Below are 20,892 nucleotides of genomic sequence, written 5' to 3' on the forward strand. Positions count from 1 at the left end.
AGTGAAATAACAATCAGCCGGGCATGGTGGCACACACCTGTAGTCTCAGCTACTTGGGAGGCTGAGGTGAGAGGATCACTTGAACCCAGGAGTTGGAGGCTGCAGTGAGCCATGACTGTGCCACTGCATTCCAGTCAGGGCCACAGGGAGAGCTCCCTTCTCTTGGAAGAGGAAAAAAAAAAAAAAAAGGTAGAAGAATAATATGCAACAGAGACAAGTTAGCTCTCAAGGCCTAAGGCATTTGTTCCCTGATCCCTGCTGAAGTGTGTTTGCTCCTGATCCAGCCTGTCACCCACCCATGGAATTCTGGAATCCCCCCAGGGCTGCACAAAGCAGCTGACTTGCCGGCCAGTTGTCCCACTGCTTGGCCTGGTGCTTGCAGAGTTTCTGTGAGATGTAGGATTTGGCTCACACAGATTGCATCTTGATTGCTTACGTTCCCTTTTGCCCTTGCTGCCCCACCTAGGGAGAAAAGAACACTCAGTGACACTTTTTTTCCCCTGGTGGGCAGGATACGTGTGTTCCTGTTTGTGACAAATCGACCTTGTCTATGACCTTAGCACCTCCATTCCAGGAATTTCCCCTTCGAGGCCTCTAAAAGCTGAAAGATTTTCAGGTAAAGGAAATGCGATATTGATTGAAATCTGCATACACCAAAACAATTTGGTCTGGCTTCTAGAATAGTCAGTTTGCTGATACTCATCATTGCTTCCATCAGCTCTTGTAAAGTACAGGAAGGTGAGTTCACCTCTAGGGAATGGGAAGTGGCATCACATTTTACTCTTTGCGCTGATCCTGGCATTCTGGTGTGTTCACAGGGTGAGCCTTGCCAGTTAGGTGCCTCTGGAGTCAGGCACCCTGTGAAGCTTGCAGCTCATGAGCACTTTGCAGTCCAGAGAATGACCCGTGACCCTTAAACCCCACTTCCGAGCTGTGGGGGATCTTGTGTAAGGTCTGTGCCTGAATTGTCTCAGCTGTGTCATGAGGATGGTGTTCCCTTTCTCATGGGGTGGTTGTGAGGTCTAGAAACTGTATTTATGAACGCTGCCCAGCACGAGGCCTTCCCGTGGGAGGAGCTTCAGCAGTGGGAGCTGCTACTGTCTGTTACTGCGTATTTGTACACTGGGTATGTTTTCCATGACTTTCGTTTGCATTTTGATTTTAATAAAGGAGGTGCCAGATTCACTTTCCAGGGAACTGTATACTTTATTTGGAATGCATTGCATATATATATATATGTATATATATTTTTTGAGACAGTTTTGCTCTTGTTGCCCAGGCTGGAGTGCGATGGCGTGATCTCGGCTCGCCACAGCCTCAGCCTCCCAGGTTCAAGTGATTCTCCTGCCTCAGCCTCCCAAATAGCTGGGATTACAGACATGCGCTACCACGCCCAGCTAATTTTGTATTTTTAGTAAATACAGGCTGGTCAGGCTGGTCTCGAACTCCTAACCTCGGGTGATCCGCCTGCCTCAGCCTCCCAAAATGTTGGGATTACAGGCATGAGCCACCGTGCCCAGCCCATTTCATATTTTTTATCAAGTTCTTGCCCAATGAAACTGTCCTGGTTATGCTGTCAGGGCCTGTTTGTTGGGACCACTCAGTGGGTTCTCCTTGCCCGCTGCCCAAACAGAGCTGATTTATCAAGACAAGGGAATTGCAATAGACAAAGAGTTTGACTCAGTGCTGGCTGTACAGGAGACCGGAGTTTTATTTTTACTCAAATCAGCCTCTCTGCAAATTTGGAGATTGGGATTTTTAAGGATGATTTGGTGGGTAGGGGTTCAGGAAGTGGGGAATGCTGGTTGGTTGGGTCGGAGATGGAATCATAGGAGATCGAAGTGGATTTTTTGCTGTTTTCGGTTCCTGGATGGGATCCCAGAACTGGTTGAGCCAGATTACTGGTCTGGGTGGCACTAGCTGGTGCATCAGAATGCTGGGTCTGCAACATATCCCAAGCACTGATCTTAGTTTTTACAACAGTGATCTTATCCCCAGGAGCAGTTTTGGGAGGTTCAGAATCTTGTAGCCTCTGGCCTGCGTGACTCCTAAACCATAATTTCTAATCTTGTAGCTAATTTGTTAGTCTTACAGAGGTGTAGTATAGTCCCCAGGCAAGAAGGGGGTGTGTTTTGGGAAAGGGCTATTACCATTTTTATTTGGAAGTTAAACTATAAACCAAGTTCCTCCCGAAGTTAGTTTAGCTCATGTCCAGGAATGAAAAGGACAGCTTGGAGGTTAGAAGCAAGATGGAGTCGGTCAGGTCAGATCTCTTTCACTGTCATTTTCTCAGTGTTAGAGTTTTTGCAGAGGCGGTTTCATTGTCACCTCAAAGAAACCGCAGGCCTCATCTTTGAGCCAGGGAGCCTTCTATTGAAGAAAAGTACCCCACACAACCACTGGGAGATCCTGGGGCAGGACTGAGGTTCCCTGGTGGGGACTCCAGGGGCGCTGGAGCTTTGTGACCATGGGCCTTGCCTCGTCGGCTGCCTCTGCTGTGAAGCCTTGTGTAGTTGGAGGAGGATGTGGATGAGAAGATCAGGCGGGGTGTCCACTAGCTCCTGGTGGTGGGTAGGCGTCAGCAGACTAGGAGAGCCTCTCTTTAACTTGTGCTGAGAAGGAGTGTGACTCTAGGAGAGTTGGGCGGAGAGCCGCACACACCAGTGCTGTGTCCAGACTGGGCCCCATGGTGTCTGAGCATTATTCTCTCTAGGGTCACCTTCTCCTGCACTGTGACGTCACGGAGCTTCAGACAGTGGTTTTCGAAGGTAACAGAGCAGGTGGTGGTGCGGTGTATGTGCGTGCATAAGTGTGAATGTGTGTGTATTGGGTACTGAGGCCTCAAGCAATCAATTGATCTAGGTGGTACAGTAGTTTTTTTCTCATTTTTAATACTTTCCAAAAATTGAATTTACATTTTTTATTTTTAGAGATGGGGTTCTCATTTTGTCACCTAAGCTGGAGTGCAGTGGTTCAGTCATAGCTCACTGCAGCCTCAAACTCCTGGGCTCAAGTGATCCTCCCACCTCAGCCTCGCGAGTAGCTGGGATTACAGGCTTGAGCCACCGTGCCCTGCAGTATTTTTAACTTAGCTAGAGCATTTTATATCTTAAGTATTCTTTTACAAATAGTAGATGCTAGCATTAGGGTTCTTCTAAATATTAACTATTCCTTAATATTTAGGAAATATCAAGGAATTTAGGAAGACTGTCAGACAGTCTCACTCTGTCACCCAGGCTGGAGTGCAGCAGTGCAATTTCAGCTCGCTGCAACCTCCACCTCCCAGGTTCAAGTGATTCTCATGCTTCAGCCTCCTGAGGAGCTGGGAACCTGGCTAATTTTTGTATTTTTTGTAGAGATGGAGTTTCACCATGTTGGCCAGATTGGTCTTGAACTCCTAGCCTCAAGTGATCCACCCGCCTCAGCCTCCCAAAGTGCTGGGATTATAGGCGTGAGCCACCGTGCCCGGCCTGAAAACTAATTGTTTGATTATGTAGACCTGGACTTTGAAATTCATAGAATTTAACTTCTCTTTGTGCCAGTTTTCTTTTTTGTCAAATACTGTAGGGTATTTATTCAGCTTGTCTTCTAGATGATGTGATTATTGTAGGGATAAAGTGTATACTGTGGGAGAAATGAGTTCACTAAACCAGATTGTGGGCGCATTTGTAATGCATTAATACAGCTCAGGTAGATAAACTGAGTAGTGCCACTTAGAAAAGTAAATTCTCTGTTCATGGACACAGACCAGGAGGAATTTACATTGTAGTAATTAGTAGATTTATTGCAGTGTTCTGTAGAAAAGCATGTTATTGTATAAAAATGATTTGTCATCAGTTAGCTAGAAATAAGACTTTTCTTCGAAAAAATATTTGAGGACTAGAAAAATCTGTCAATTATTTGAGCTTCTTGGAGCCATTTGATAAAGACAGATATTTGATAAATACTGATTTTTATTTTGGAGACCTTAGATTAACCAACTAGTTCACCATATACAAAGCACCCTTTTGGGGCTCACCTGCAGAGAGGTTAGAATGGGTATGTGGGGGGCATGGGGTGGGTGTGTGATGGGTGTGGAATGTGTGGGCTGGGTGTGTAGGGGGTGTGGGATTTGTGTGGGCTGGGTGTGTGGGCTGGGTGTGTGATGGGTGTGGGATGTGTGTGGGATGGGTGTGTGGTGGGTTGGGGTGTGTGGGATGGGTGTGTGGTGGGTACGGGATGTGTGTGGGATGAGTGTGTGGTGGGTGTGGGATGAGTGTGGTTGGTGTGGGATCTGTGGGATGGGTATGTGGTGGGTTGGGGTGTGTGGGATGGGTGTGTGGTGGGTACGGGATGTGTGTGGGATGGGGGTGTGGTGTGTGTGGGATGGGTGTGTGGTGGGTATGGGATCTGTGGGGTGGGTGTGTGGTGGGTATGGGATCTGTGGGATGGGTGTGTGGTGGGTATGGGGTGTGTGGGATGGGTGTGTGGTGGGTGTGGTGTGTGTGGGATGGGTGTGTGGTGGGTATGGGGTGTGTGGGATGGGTGTGTGGTGGGTTGGGGTGTGTGGGATGGGTGTGTGGTGGGTATGGGGTGTGTGGGATGGGTGTGTAGTGTGTGTGGGATGGGTGTGTGGTGGGTATGGGATCTGTAGGGTGGGTGTGTGGTGGGTGTGGGATGTGTGGGATGTGTATGGTGGGTATGGAATGGGTGTGTGGTGGGTGTGGGATGTGTGGGCTGGGGGTGTGGTAGATGTGGGATGTGTGTGTGGGATGGGTGTGTGGTGTGTGGTGGGTATGGGGTGTGTGGGATGGGTGTGTGGTGGTTGTGGGATGGGTGTGTGGTGTGTGGTGGGTATGGGGTGTGTGGGATGGGTGTGTGGTGGGTATGGGATGTGTGTGGGATGTGTGTGGTGGGTATGGGATGGATCTGTGTGGGATGGGATGGGTGTAGGTGGGTGTGGGATGGGCGTGCACCATCAGTTACTAGTCGCTGAAGTTATCTCAAGGTGGTGGGGAGGGGTTGCCTTCCTTCTGTCGTGGAGAGGAGAGGTGGGAGAAGTAAAAGATGAAGAAGGTGAGGTGCTGGAGGTGCCCCCCTCCTCTGCACTGATGTGATCTTTTTCCCTCAGGTGTAGAAAGGTGAACGTGACCCAGGGTAAAAGGAGTTTTCCAGACAGCACTACTGGCATTGTGACTTCTGCAGAGCCTGGGGCAAATCTCCTAGACTAGACCGGTGGTCCTCAACCTTGGCCACATGTGGGAGTCTTTGGTTAGCTTAACTAAGCCAGTGAGGGATGGGTCCCTTCCCAAAGATTCTGGTTGAATCGGTCCGGGCTGAGGGTAGGACGTGGAGCTGTTGAGGAGGCTGCCCACACGCAGCCCAGGTGGAGAACCCCAGCCCCACGCAGCAGGGAGGGTGGGCCCTGGGAGGGCGCTGACCTCACGATCACAGAGCAGGCAGTTCCCAAAGCGTCTTTCTCCTGGCGCGGTGTCCTACATCTGCAGTTCCAGCTCACCTGTAACGGAGCAGAGGCCGCTGTGGGGACGATAGGCACCATTGGGCAGTTAGTGATGTCTAGCCAAAAACCCATTAATAACATCTGCACCTTCAAAGGATGAAGGTGGAGTGAGGAGGAGAACAGGCATTCAAATTTGTTCCTTGGCTTCAAGAGGAGCCTTGATGTCCTGAGTCCGCACTGGTGTGAAAGCCAGTCCTGACCTTAAACTTCTTATCAAGTTAAAATCAGGAGCTTGATGTTTCTCCTGTTCTGTTCATATCAAAAGGTGTCTAGGGTTGGCTGGTATGTGGAGCCCCAGGATCCGACTGAGGGGAGTCCCTAAGGTGTGATGCTGTCCTGATAGTGGAAAGCCCTGGGCGCTTCCCAGGGCAACGGAGGAGGCCAGGGATACTCCATCCCAGATTGGGTTTTGACCATGACAGATTTTTGATGACAACTGCTGGCTGGAAAACTTTCCAGAAAAGAGCACTTGGCTTTTATTTAGTCTTTCTCGTTTGGTTTATAAACTTTGCATTGGCGTTTTCTGTACGTATCCCTGCATGTATAGATATTTTATAAAAAGGGCAGCTTGATTTTCCGATTTTGGGACGGTGTATTGGAAAGACCCTGATAAAGAGTGAGCTTTAAACTGGTTAGAATGAAAGCAGATCTTTATGGATGAATAGGCTTGCTTTAGACAAATTGTTCACTATTCCTTTCTGCACAGAAAGCCTCTTCACATTTAATGGCCAGGTTAATTTGATGAGATGGGTTCCCAGGGTATTTTGTTTGTTTGCAATTAGCTTTAGGATTTCTTACTTAGGGGAAGAATAATCTGTATTAAAAAATAGGAGATTGGCCTAAAGTTCAGCCATACTAAAAAACTACTCTCATTTTTACTCTCTGGGGACCCTGTTGCATTGTGTTGTACCTGGTGTGTTCTCAGTTAAGAGTTTTGGTCAGCAAGTTAATGATTTCCAAAAATGTCTCCAAAATTGAGTGCTGTTTTAAAGATGACCTCGCATGTTCTTCAGTGTGCTTGCTGAAGAGTCCATGCCAACTCTGGTGAAGGTGGTGGCAGTTCACCACGTTGCCGGCAGACAGTGTGGTTTGATCGCCGAACAGACATGTGAGGTCATTGTCCATTTGACTGAGAAGAACTTGCTGGAGGTCGTGCAGCAGCGCACCACAGCTTTTCATTCCAGAGCTTCGGATTCTTCTTTTGTGCCCTTGTGTTGTGTGTTGCTGTCAGAGCTCAGGAGACAGTGATGGGTGTGCTCAGTGTTCGGAGTCGGATGGCTCTGGGTTCCTGTTCAGGCTCTGTGCCTGAAGACAAGTCACATAAAAGTCAGAAAATGGAGCTCATGCCTCCTCCATAGAGGGCACCCGGGCATGACGGTAGCTTTGCTTACGGCGTCGTTCTGCCCAGGCCACATCCAAGACCATATCCAAGAGAAGAGTCATTGCCTCTGACTGCAGCTGTCACCTAATCTGTGACACTGAGAAGGCCAGGAGCTCTGGGAATCTAGTTCCTTTCTGGGTGTGTAAACGGAGCTGCCTTCAGCATTCCAGGTGTTTTGCAAGACCTTCTCTTAGGTTCAGTTAAGTTTCTGCTCAAATTGTTAGGATTTCTCTTCCACAAACTTTCTGGAAGTATGTGTGTGTGTTTCTGTCTTGGAGCCACAGACAGAAACTGTCTTGTCTGGTCCTCTTGACAGGTTGTGTGTGTGTGCGTGCGCGTGTGTACCCACATACAGGGCCAGTAGCTTTTGCCTTCTTTCTTTGCCATCATTTTTCCTGCAATTGGTCTCTTGTCTGACATCGGCTTCCTTCTGGCAGTGCCTGTGGAGTAGAGCCTTCTTTCCCCGGCCCTGCAGGTAGTCCCTTTCTATTTTAAGAGATTTAGTGGTTACCTTTACAAGGCAATTTAAAGGTCCATGGATTTCTGCAAATTCTGGTCACCATGATCTTGCCTCTGCAGTTCCCAGTATCATTTCTTAGACCTGGGAGCCTTTTAAGTTGGGTAGGGTCATTGCATTAATGGCCAAATGCGTCTTCTAGAAGTCTTGTGTTAGGACCCCAACCACACCCATCCCCGGGCCTACAGGGGCCTCTGGCACCCCCCGTGTGGTGGTTTGTTAGTCTTTTCCTCACCTTAGCCTCAGCAACCAAGGATCTATTTCCACCAGTCAAAAAATGTTGTCACCTTGAGAATTTTCTGTAAAGGGACTCATCTGTGTATGACCTTTGGCGCTTGTAGACAAGATTAAGAAGTTGGATGACAAGAGGGTCAGTGGGGGGATTAGAAAGGAGCTTTGGGGTTTAGATTCACAAGCTGAGTGTGACCTCAGTGCGAAGGGCAGTGGGTCGTCCCCAGTTTTAAGCAGTGAAGGAAACCGTGAGCTTTTAGGAAGATCAACTCTGTCAGCAGGGCACAGGCAGGTCTTGAAGTGGATCAGTTGGAGGCTGCTGCTGTGGGGGAGGGAGGGCAAGGTGGTGACCTGGAGGGGGCTGGATGGAGAGACACTTCGGAAGAACCATGGCACGGTTTGCATGTTGGGGTCAGAGAGGAATGGGGGTGCGGAGGTGTCCAGCTTTGGAAATGGTAGGTAGCCACACTGTTAATGATGAAACATGGGGTGGGGGGCCTGGAGCGAGGGTATGGAAGGGTGAGCTGGAATAGTAGCCGCCAGCACGCGTCTGTGGGTGGTAGAACCAGACAGGCCAGCATGTAGGTTTCCACCTGCCTACCCAGTTGGCCAAATCGGTGGCGACTGGCTGGCGTGAGTAGATTCTGAGGCTCAGTTCAGCTCTAGGAGAGAGTTTGTGATTCATTAGAGATGCTTGCCAAGGCCAGAGTGGAGGAGAGTCCGTGCCTGCAGCCAACTCCCCTTCCCTGCTCCAGTCTCAGCTTCCCTGCCCCAGTCTCAGCTTCCCTCCAGCGTCCTCTTGCCCGTTCCTGTAGGGATAGTGGTGTGAGAAGTACTGGGTATTAGAGCACATCACCCTCAGTTTCTTTTTGTTTTCGTGGAAAAGCATAGAGAAGCTCTGTTTCAACCAGAGTAGTTGAGTGTGGTTTGACTGTGCAAGTGGTACATTTGGAGCTGAGTAACTCTGGAAGTTGATTAGTAATGCCACATGCATTTTTCATTGCCAGAAATTATCAAAAGAAGATGATGACAGCTATTCAGGTTTAAAAATATAAAATACGTAAGTCATCATAGAACAATTTTAACGAATTATTTCAAGGGATTATGGAATATAATAAAGTGTTGTATTGTGTTGTGGAATGACCCTGCTTCTGAGCTGCAGAAGGGCAGAGCTTCGAAATTCTCTTGGTAAATCTTGAGTGGGTAACAGTAACTTCGCACTTGGGTTTTCCCCTCGAAGGAGCCAGAACCCTGGAGGCCAGGCTGGAGTTGCTGGTTTTGCCCCCCCTCGTATACTGGGCTGAGGGGACCATGTTTTGTGAGATGAGAGGGAGCAGGAAAACACCCACCTTCTGGCATTCTCATTGAGCGCAGAATCAGTCTGTAAATCAGGAGACACCTCCATTTGTCTTTCTCATTCATTGAGGTTTTCACCTTGCAAGGTAGGTGTGGTCATGACATTGGCAGGGCAAACTCCCAGGTCATGCGTAGTCTGTGAAGGGAGCCCGAGACTGATGGCCCCTGGTCTGTCCAGGGCCTCCGGAGCAGAGGACCACCCTGGGCCGACCTGCACATCCTCATGAATGAGTCTGGTGGCCCAGTGGGAACCCAGGGGCGGGCCTGGTGGAGACGGCTCCCTCCAGCTTTGTGGAGGCCTGATTTTTAGTCTAGGGAGCTGTGGCTGAGGAGACCATCCCCCTGCAGAGCTCTCATTTTGCTTTCTGCCGTTGAGTCAGGCCCAGAGAGGTACAGGAGCTGGGGGGTGGGGGTGGGGGCCGCAAGAGGCCAGCGTGAACTCGGCTGCAGTCACAGTAGGGGACATTTGTTCCAATAAAGCAGTTGATGACTCTGTCCCTCCCCTTGTTCTGGGATTTTCAACTGTGTGCCTCTGAACCCCTCTGGTCTCCTGTGGCCGCTGGCTCTGCGTCTGTGGCTGGGTGGTGCTGGCGAGGCGGTGCTGCCCCCCCCCCCCCCCTTTGTGGCTCACATTGTCCTAGTCCTGTATCCTCTGCATCCAGGCGGCTCTGCCTCTCGAACTGTGTTTGGCCTTTCGTCAGAAAAGCCTCCCTGCTCAGGTTTGCCTACACAGCCTGTGTGCCCTACCCAGTCTTTCAAGGCACGGGGGCATATGGAGGTGGGCCCAGAGAAGAGTGGGGAAGGGGCTGCCAGTGGCCCATGGGAGAGTTGCCCAGGTGTGGGCACAGTCTCTGTGACAGGGCTCTCCCGGGTGCTCTTGCTTCTGACCTGGTCTTTCAGGTCTTAACTTTCGTCCTCACTGGTGGCCTGCGGAGTGTGTTTCCTGGCACCCTGCCCCTGTGCAGGCCACATGTTCACACTGCTCTAATGGGAGTGGGGTCTTGGCCACTGGGATCAGATGTCCTCTCCATCTCTGGGCTTTTTAGATGAAGTGGAGGGAGAAGGGCAGACTTTTTTTGGTTTTTTTTTGGGGGGGGTATAGCTGAGGTCTCGCGTTGTTGCCTAGGCTGGTCCCAAACTCCTTATCTCAAGTGATCCATGGACCTCCCAAAGTGCTGGGATTACAGGTGTGAGGCACCACGCCCGACTCTGCTGTGTGCATACATACATGGGTCCTCTGATTTTTCAGTTATTCTCAGTGGCTGGCCATTCCCTGTGAAGAGTGATAGGCCCACATCTACACAAAATGGAAATAAACTCCAAAAGGATGCTGATGAAAATTACAAAACAAATCTCTGCTTCCAAGTGTGTACAGATTTACGTCACTGCCTGTTCTCAGGGAATCTGACACATACACAGAGTGACCGTGTGGGCATGTTGTCCTCACATGGGGTCAGTATCAGCAGGCCCATTTCCACCTGTCAAGCGTCTCATGAAAATGTGCCTGTGGACAGTGGTCTTGCGTATCTGAATAACACGTTCCACACCTGCACCACTGGGATGGGCCCTGAAGCTGATGAGCAAATTCCAGGAAGCCATCTGTGGTCCTTTCCAATCACATTTCCCAAGTTTTGACCAGGAGCTCACAGGCACTCACTCACTCCCCGCCATAGCAGAAATGCACAACCCGAGTTCCTTAAAACACAAAATTTAAAAAGAAGTAAAGGCAGCCTAATTAAGCAGCAGAAGACAGGTTAAATAAACTCCAGTGCAGCCATATAATGGAGTATTTGCTTTTTTGGTTTCTAATGACGTGGTCCCAAGCCTAGTACAGTGAGGAGGCAGGAGCTTGCTGGCCAGGTTCAAACCCCTCCTCCGCCCTCTGCCAGCGGTGGGACCAAGGGCAAGATACTCAACATCTCTTCTGCTGAGTTTTCTCATCTGTAAGATGGTAGACAGAAGTACTTTCCTCTTAGCTCTGTCATGAGAATGTGCTGAGACAGTTCATGTGAAGCTCCTGACCCAAGGCCTGGAACAAGTACACTCTCAATGAACCCACTCCTATGAGGCTGGCTACACGCTGTGTGCACTGCAGGGGGAAAACGCCTGAGTCATATTACACTAAGACAACAATTTTGCATCCACGAAAAAAATATACATACAGCTTGACAAAGCATCTGTTCACAGAAATGACTGAGAGAAAACAGGACAAAAATTGTCTAAAAACTGAAAAAAGCAAAGACTGACCTATTTTGAAAGCCCCTTTCACCCCAGCGTACTGCCAGTGCCCCTCCCTCTACCGCACTCCAGCCACCATCCCTCACCCCGCTCAGCTTTCCAGCTGACCACCCCTGACGTGTCCAACCAAAGCCTGTCCTTCAGGCGGGGCGTGCTGGCTCTTAACCCTGAGGCCCCCCACAATGGAAAGTTGGGCTGTTTCTTAAAATTCTTGGGGAGATTTTAGGGAATTGGAAAGTTGGTGAGTGGAGAACTCAGTATTCGAGTGCCTTCTATTCAGACCCTGCATGGGATGTGTCAGACACTTCCACGAGAAGGTGCTGGATCCTCACTCTCAGTTGCACTTAATGCAGAGGTAGATGCTATTATTTATCATTATCTTTTTACCCCTGAACCCTTCCCTCAGAGGAGCAAGCCAGGGCTCATGAGCGTGAGGCAGCTTGTGGGGCTTGAGGCTCTGTGAGCTCGGGAAAGGGAAGTTACTCCCTTGTACTTACCTTGGTCATTACAGAAGCCAATCCCCCTGCCTGTTCTAGGGTGGTAATCCCTGCTCCACTGTAGGGACAAGACATCTAATTGATATTTTCGAGTGCTGAGTCCAGGGCCTGAGGAGGGGGTGCTGTGTGCAGACCGCCCCCAGCCCCGCCCCCATCCCCCAGTCTTGTTGCCCTAGGGGAGGTGACTTTGGAGGGGAATATTGTGGGGGTGTCTGTGTGTCCTGACCTCCCCCTGCTTCAGAAAAGGCCAAGCCCCTGGGCGTCCTGATTCTCCTGCCTGGCCCTGGCTTAGGCTTTGCGTCCTTTTAGGCAGGGGCGGTGGGGGTGAGGGGCTGCAGGCCTTTCTAATCTGAGGCCATAGCCGGCACTCAGTTCAGCCCAAACCCTTCTGAAAAGTAAATTATCAAGATAGCTGGCAGAATTTTGCCTTTTCTGCCAAGGAAATCTACTTTCCTTGGTGAATAAATTCTGGCAGCAGAATCTCGAGGTTCTTATTTGAAATAGGCCTTCTTTGGCATTGATTTTTCTTCTGGCCATAGGGGACACAGTATGGTAATGAACCTATGCAAGAAGTGCCAGAGGGCAGGGCTGCCCGCTCGGGGAACCCTGCTTTATTGAGTGCCCTCGTGCCCTGGCCTCAGCAGATGGCTCCCTGCTTGCCAGGGGTAATTTTTAGCCTGGTGTGCAGCTGCTGACACAGGCCAGGGGTTCTGAAAGATGCCGCACTTGAGCAGATTCAGACAATGCAGTGACCCCTTATTGTACGGGTGCCATACGCCTCAAAAGGTCTTTTGGGACAATAGTAAAAGAGTGAAAATAGCTGTTTTCTAAGCAGTCTTGGTGCAGGCAAAAGGAAAACGGGCAGGTTACTAAAACATTCCAGAATCCGGAATATCTGCCTCCCGCCATGCTGCCCATAGACGCTTTTCTCCTGCAGTGGTTTCTGTTGAATTCTATTATCTGTTGTTGTATAAGAAACCAAGAAACCACTGTAGCACTTGGTGACCTAAAACAGTAACAGTTTAGCATTTCTCACCATTCCTTGGGGTGAACGGGTGGTTTTTCCGCCAGCCTGGCTGAGGCACGTTCGTGTGGCTGTGGCCAGCTGGAGAGTGTCTGGGGCCTAGGTTTAGCAGGGGCAGCGAGAAGGCTGGGCATCTCACCCCAGGTCTAGCAGTTGGCTGTGTGTTTAGCCAGGGCCTTGGTCTCCTCCATGTGGCCTCTCCAGTGGCTAGAACAGACCTCTTCACATGCTGCTGATGGAGGCCTTCCAAGAGGCAGAGCAACGCGGGGCCCCTTGAGGCTTGACCTTGGAGATGGTACACCAGCTCAGGAACCACAGGCCAGGTGATTCAAGGTGTGGGCTGCTCTTATGGGAGCAGCGGGCAAAGTCTTGGGGTGGGGGGTGTAGACACAAGGGATGGCTTATTAGTGCCATTATTTTAACAATCCACAAGGTTGCCTTCCGGTCCCCAGGGTTCATGGCCCTTACACATGCGAGAGAGACTCTTCCCACCAGCATCTCCCCACTTCCCTCCTGGCACAATGTCTGACTCAAGGTCTGCGTGCCCTGCCTGCTTTGGGGCTGGATGTGGACGGGCTGCCAGCTCTTGATTCAGAGAGCCTCGGCTCAACAAGAGTTGCGGGACAGGAAGAGTGGGGCGGCCGCAGAGACTCCTCTTCAAAGAGGGCGGGGATGGAGGCATCTCACAACACATGGGCCGCGGCAGTTCTGACCTAGAGCCAAGCACGGGCTGTCAGGGCCTCCGCTGGGGCAGTGCCCAGCTTCTAGCATCAGTTTTTGTATTAGTTGCCTATTGTTGAGTAGCAAGCCAGCCAAAACCGAGTGGCCAGAACAGCAGGCTCACGATTTCTCGTGATTCTGTGGATTGAGCAGTTTTGCTGGCCTTTTTTGGGCTCTCTGTAGTCAGCTAATGGCATGGTTGAGGCCAGGTGGCCCAGGATGACTTGAGGCGCATCCTAGGACCTCAGCTGGGGTCCAGGAAGTGGGCAGATGTCATTGTCTTTCTGACCACACCATTTTCGATTGCCTGCTTTCCCCTGCCTCGTGGTCACGTCCCTCTGCGGAGGGAACTCTGCGAGTCCTCTTGGGGCCTTGCTTAGATTATATTCATGAGAACACAGAGCAAGACTAGCCCAGGTTCAAGGGCCACGGAGGCAGCCACTGTCTCTTGTTGGGGGGAGTGTCCAAGTCACGCTCATAGGGGTGTGGACCCAGAGAGGTGGGATTTGTGGGTGGTTATTTTTGTAACAGTCTCCCACAGGGTCAACAACATGGTAAGAGTTTGGATACATTCTTGTTGCCTACTTTTAAAATTAAGTCTCAGAAAGCAAAGGCCACTGTTTTCTTAGTATGGGAGCCGGACAGTTACTGGAGGGGGGTGATCAGCTGACGTAGCATGATGGTGTTTTAGTGGCATGTCCCTTGTTGGGGCTGCCTGGCCTCCTGTCCCAGCCTATGCCGAGCGGTGGTTCTCCAGGTGTGGTCCCTGGACCAGCAGCATCTCCCTACCCCCCCTCCCCGGGATTCCAATTCTTGGGCCCACCCCCAGTTGACTGAATCAGAAACTCTTGGTGAGGTGGGGCTCTGTGGCCTTCCAGGGGAGTGTGAGGCTCACCCAGGTCTGAGAATCACCACTCCCAGGAATGACAGTGCTAACCGGCTCTCCTGATCTCAGGAAGGTAGGCTCTTACCACCCCACTCACCCTTGTCAGCAGGAAGGGCTGCCCCCTTCCCTCCAGGGCCCCCTGTCTGTTTGTAGGATAGGCTTTGAGGTGTCTAATCTGTGTCCTGTTCATGCCAGGGTGAGTCTGGGGTTTTCTTATTGCTCAGGGGACATTTACTGATCACAGTCCCATGCCACTCGTTATACCCGGGCACAGGAGTGTAGAGGTGCGTGAGACACAGCCCCTGACTCCTCAGCTTGCAGCTGAGCAAAGGAGACAGCGCAGAGCAGAGGGCGACTGTGGGACGACAGTCCAACAGGGGAAGCGGCGAATTCCATGCACACATGTTGAGCTTGAGATGTCTGGGTAGAAAGAGAGAATGCCTGGGAAGCAGCTGGTCCGGGGGGTTCCCGTTCAGAAGGCACGCCTGAGCCAGCGCTTTGAAAGCTGTCATGTACATGAGTCTTGATCACAGCCTTTCCTTCAAGGTGGTGATTGACCAGAATCCATCAGGGTGTTTTAAAAACATGGGTTATTCACCTTGTTCTCTTCTGAACTCCAATATATTTATGCAAGAATGTCAGATGTCCCAGGTTTGGGAAACGAGGGCCCCAGACCCTGAAACTACTGGGCACCCATGGGGAGGAGTAGTAGAGGCCCAGGCTGGTACTTGGAGTAAGGGCCAGACAAGGTGGGGTCAAGGTGGAATCTCTGTGAAGATCTTTCTGGAACTAGGGGGACTGGAAGAAGCCAGTGGGAGTGGGGCTGTGGATGCTAAAGGACTGGAAAGTTACCCAGAGGAGGGGGAGGGCGTGGTTGAGGAGGCTCAGACAAAACACTGCAGCACTGGTGACCGGAGCCAGAGCGCAGCCAGGCTGCAGTGGTGGGGAGGACCAGGCAGGTCCAGATGACTTTGACGGGACTCCAGAGGAAGGAGAGAGTGGAGGAGGAGGGCTTATGGGTTAGGGAGGGTGCTGTCGTTTGTTTTAAATGGGAGAAACTGGAGCATGTTGCCAAGGGCAGAGAGCCAGCAGAGAGGGGTGAATGGAAGAAGGAGCTGAGAAGGGGTTTACTGACGAAGCCATATCCTGGAGAAGGATGGACTCCAGAGCCCAGCTTTGGGGGCTGGCCTTGAGTAAAAGGAGGGCCACCCTACCTCATCCTGGAGGGAGCACGGTAAGGGAGAGGGCATGAAAGCAGCGAAGATAGTAGCTGCCGAAAACGGGGTATGTTTCATTATAGCTAAAAAAGGAGATGAGTGCTGCTTTCCCCGCATCCCCAAAAGCTTCTCATCCTAGCAGCTTGTGTTAGAGGAGGTGGAGGTGCAGGCTCAAGGCCGCGTGCAGGGTGAGTCAGATGGGAGGTACCCACCCGGGCATTCTGTGGCATTCCCAAAAGTGACTGGTGATACTCAACTGGGGTATTGACAAGCTTGAAAATAGGAAGAGGAGGATATTGTAGGGCTGCTCACTAGCTACGGAAACAGTCTTCACTTGAGAAAATTATCCTGGGCTCTGACTGTGGGTCACTGACTATCTCGGTAAACCCAGGGGTCTTGGACTGTGTTTTTTAAAACCTGTAAATACACAGCCAGGCTTCCTCCTAAGTGTGACTGTCTTAAGATGTTTGAAATGTAGTGCCATGACTGAAAACAGTTTAGCAATTGTTCAGGAAAAGAAATTAAATGCCTCTCGATTAATCACCCAATTAGTATGTTTAGTGCAGTACTTTAAGTGGAAACGAAGTTGGATAGATAGTGTCATTTTTAACACAATGGACGTTTGTGTAGGTTTTTAGGAGCCAAAGGGGATCATGGCTAAAACTGTAGTCCTTGTAATCCCTGGGAGTTCGTTAGACCTCGGATTACGCTGGCCATGACCTTCCGGTGGGCCGAGTGCTCAGTGCCTGGCTTCTGGCCTGTCCTGCTCTCTTGGTAACCCCAGGACGCGTTTCCCATTGGGTATATGTCCAGCACACAAGCCTTACTTGGTTCATTTTGTACTAAGATGGTTGGTGGGTTTTGTGAGCTTTTGCATTGTTTGATGTGCAGCCTTAAACCAACGTGGGGCAGGGGCACTGCTCCCCTGTGTGCAGGAGGTCACCGTGGCTATCTGCTCATGTGTCATTGCCGTGATATGTGCATCGTTGCCATGGTGGACACGCTGTAGCACAGTAAGGCCTGCAAACCAGAAATGGGCTGACTGGCTTTCAACAGTTCTCTTGGAGAGTAGCTGCTCAGAACTCAGTGTGTCTCACCTTGGAGAGCTGTGGCTGGGTAGCCCTTGATTGTCCCCAAGGCTGGCCTCACTCATAATGCACTGCAGTTGCCATAGTGCTGTGTGTGTGACCTACCTCACATGCACTGCTCTGTGAATACCCTCTTCTGTGTCATCTTTCTTCTCCTCGTTCTCCTTACCTCCTTCTCAGGCCTCCCTCTCCTCCCTGCGCTTGTTACTTTCCCTAGTAGTTCAGCTTCTTCAAAGGACTGACAGATTTGGAGGGTTGGCCTGGCATTCTCTTCCTCCTATGGACCATTTCTGAGGGAAGATGTGTCTGCAGTGGTAGCAGTTCTTAGAGTCCTTCCTTGCTCTGTGGGGTTCCAGGCTATTGCTTGTCACCAGGGTGCCATTGGCATTTTGGGCTGTGCAGTTATTTGTGGGGAGATGTGCAGCGTCCCTGTCTTGCCTTGCTAAACGTCAGGATCGCTTCTCAGTTTCCTGACAGGCCCTGTGGATGACAGGTTACTGCCCCCTTTGAGAACTCAGCTGTTCACACGACTCTGTACCGTGCATTTGTTAGGATGAGAGCTTGAACTCTGACAGCCAGCCTTCTTGGAAATGTATACTATCTATGTATGTGTAACTAATCAGGTGGTTAAGAGCTTTTAGAGGCTATTTCCAGGGTACAGCATTTATGTGACAAAAGAAAACAGGCTGCTTATTGTTTTCTGGAATCTGGTTAGATTGTTATCGTTTTGGTGAAGGCAGTACTATTCATGAAGATGCATACTTACGGTATACATTTTTTTCTATTCTGTGATATAGCTGGTTAACATTTTAGTAAAAATCCATTTGAATTCAGGAACTTTTGGGGATTGAGTAGGGAGAAAAGTGAATTTTTGCTTAGACAAGAGTGATTTTTCAATAAATCTATGTATTCTAACATGTTCAAATAAGGGCTTAGATTTTAATTTACCCTCATTATATAAGAGTTGGCATCTTTTCCATGTTTTCTAATCTAGCTGGGTAATTGTTCTTACTGCACGCTTGTTCTCTTTCATAGTCTGATGCGCGTGTGTAGGTGAGACCTAGGAATCTTACGCCCTGAACCTGCAGAGCTGTGGTCACCACCAGCCTGATGGCTGGACACAGAAAATAGATGAGTCCCTGGAAGACTGTGTGGTCTATAACATTACATATAAAATGACAAAGGAGTTGTGGTGCTGTGAGGGACTAAAGTTTCTCTTTTTTCTTCCTTCTCGCTACAGAACCTAAAGGCAGATCCAGAAGAGCTTTTTACAAAACTAGAGAAAATTGGGAAGGGCTCCTTTGGCGAGGTGTTCAAAGGCATTGACAATCGGACTCAGAAAGTGGTTGCCATAAAGATCATTGATCTGGAAGAAGCTGAAGATGAGATAGAGGACATTCAACAAGAAATCACAGTGCTGAGTCAGTGTGACAGTCCATATGTAACCAAATATTATGGATCCTATCTGAAGGTAAGGCTTAAAATAACGTGCTTTTCCGTTCTGCAGCACTTGGCTGAGGTGCGAGCAGGGGATGGGAAGGACTCTGATAAGATACAACACAGCAGGTTTCAGAGCAAGGAGAAACGTTTTGACCTTCGTGATCAAAAGAACCTGGCTTCAATGGTTCTGTCATCTCAAATGTCACCTATAGAAGTATTTGTGGTGAAAGTGTTTGATGTTATAATTCTCTTTTGAACAAGAAAGAGTCTTTCTGAGTGGGACTTTGTCATAAAAACTGCTTATTAAGTTATTATAACAGTTATTCACGTAATTTTAGGACTGCTTATGATTAGTATTAAAAACTCATACCAACTCAAGAATGTTAATCTTTTGATATTCTCAGTTACCAGCTGTGGTTTAATTTAATGCTGTTAAGAACTGCTGATGAGAATTGATGGTGTTGGTTAGTTAGCTAGCTTATCCACACTTGACTTTTAAGAATGCTAGGTAAATTAGTAATTACTTAAATAAAATGGTAGTTATAATATGATACAAAAATTGTCCTGGACTGCCACTCCGTTCTTTAAGTGGGAAAGAATAGTATTAAATAGGATTAAAAATAGTATTAAAAATGTTCTTCTGATCCTGCGTGGAACCATTTTACCATTTTAGAACATCCTGTTACAACGCTAAGAAGGCTTATGACTGTTCCTTGTGTTTCAAGTTCCTCGACATATACCCATTTCACCTAACTTAAAAATGTTGTAACCTTTAAAATGGGGTTTTAGAAATCATAAGAATTGGTGAAAAAATATGCTCTGAAATAATTATTGTGGAATACAGAACTATGAAGAAAGAAATGACGATTTTCCAGGGGAGGCAGCGATAAACCTGGATAATTTGGGCTAGGCCTCTTCCTCTCTTGGCCTTACCCTCTAAAGTCTCTAAGTTACAATTTGTAAGCTGCTCTGATGGCAGAAGGGAGCGTGTAGGTTTTGCTTTTGTAGAAATATAATAAGGTATAAGTCAGAGGATGGACAACACTGATTTGCTAAAATGGATATTTAAAGGAAATCAAAATTGAGCAGTGGTCTCTTTTTTAATCCCTTGTGTAAAGGACGGCAATATGTTATAGGTCAAATGTAGCATTTTGAAATGGAAAGAGTTTTGGAGTCAGGCGTCACAGGACTTGAATCTTGTTGTCATTTACTTTGGTGTGTGGCCTTGAGTGAGTTTTCGTTATTTTTTATAACTTCTCCACTTTCTTGTTTGCAAAATGGAAAATTATGATAGATATCGTATGTTACAAAGATAAAACGGAATTAAGTATGTGAAAGTACCTGACATGTAGTAGGTACTTAATGAGTCTTTTCCTTCCTTGGTAGAGTTTATTCATACCTCATCTCTTAAATTACCCTGGAATGAAGGTAGTTTGCAGTGAAGGTGTCCATTGAGGTTGAACCAAGAAAACCAGGACCAAAGAATGGAGGAAGAATGCCAGCAAAAAGAGCAAATGTTGCTGTGATAGGGCACCCAGTTTGGGGCTTGACACAGCAAAAAGGAAAGCACTACACGTGTGACTTCCGTGGGGGAATGCCAGCGTCTTCTTGATGTTAAATATCTTTTTTTTTTTTTTTTATGAGATGGAGTCACACTGTAACCCAGACTGGAGTGCAGTGGCGTGATCTCAGCTCACTGCCCCCTCCGCCTCCTGGGTTCAAGCGATTCCTGCCTCAGCCTCCTGAGTAGCTGGGATTACAGGCGCTCACCACCATGCCTGGCTAATTTTTGTATTTTTAGTAGAGATGAGGTTTCACCATGTTGGCCAGGCTGGTCTTGAACTTCTGACCTCAGGTGATCCACCCACCTCAGCCTCCCAAAGTGCTGGGATTACAGGCATGAGCCACTGCGCCTGGCCTCGATGTTAAATTTCGATTGAAAACAAACAGCTAAAGAAACTCAGTTTGGACTCTGTCCACTGTGCTGCCTACTATTCCCTGTGAAATGACTTCAGCAGTAGTATTCTAGTAAATTCAGCATTGGATTTCATGTGGTTTGCTGATGTTGTATTTTAATATGAATTATTATTATGGTTTTGGCAAAGGAAGTGTGGAGGATCCTGACAAATACTTGGTGATTTATACCAGCTAATATTTAACTGTGGATATTAAGGATCACTGATTCAAAACATCTTCTTCAACTTCAGCTGCTTAGCACAATTTTTACTGCATGCTGGAACAGATTGCTTTATTGTGGCCACAGTACGTATCTGCACGTTTCTAGAGATTCCGTCCAACAGGTCCTGTTCTTGCCTGAGTTGCTAATTCTAGAACACTAGGTTCCAGATCAGCCTAACCTTGATCTAAGTTTGCCCCTGTATCTTGTTTAGTTATCGTGACACCAACTGTCGTAGTAAGCTCCTTAAATGAATAACGACTCGTACGTGGTAGAAATGTATCTCTTCCTCACTGGTTGCCCTGATCCGTGGGCTGTTTTCCTTCAGACACTGATTCAGGAACCCGAGTTCCTTTTATCTTATTATTCTTTCATCTTGACAAGTGACTGTGCTCAGCTGCCATAAGTCAGCGTTGGGGGAGAAATGGAGGCTCACGTGTGGGAAGTTTTTATGTGTCCAGGCCTGGACGTAGGGCACATGATTTCTGTTCATGTTCTCCTGGCCAAATCTCAGCCACATGACCACACCTGACCCAGGGGAGGCTAAGAAATGTCACTGAATTGTGTGCTTCATGGAAAGAGGACACAGGCTGTATGCACAGTAGGCTGGCCTTTTCAAAG

The 20,892-nt window shown here is 48.8% G+C and overlaps 1 protein-coding gene across 4 annotated transcripts in view; it reads left to right on the top strand.

Moving 5' to 3' along the window:
• The window catches only part of STK24 (serine/threonine kinase 24), a 136,580-nt gene that overhangs the window by 41,999 nt on the left and 73,689 nt on the right, over positions 1-20,892 (top strand). For all 4 annotated transcript variants that reach the window (XM_033177388.1, XM_033177389.1, XM_033177390.1 and 1 more), the window contains exon 2: positions 17,896-18,126. In XM_033177388.1, the coding sequence (XP_033033279.1) occupies positions 17,896-18,126 (231 nt within the window). The remainder of the gene's footprint in view (positions 1-17,895; positions 18,127-20,892) is intronic.

Source organism: Trachypithecus francoisi, unplaced genomic scaffold (genome assembly GCF_009764315.1).
Source record: "Trachypithecus francoisi isolate TF-2019V2 unplaced genomic scaffold, Tfra_2.0 Lachesis_group18, whole genome shotgun sequence".
Taxonomy (NCBI): domain Eukaryota; kingdom Metazoa; phylum Chordata; class Mammalia; order Primates; family Cercopithecidae; genus Trachypithecus; species Trachypithecus francoisi.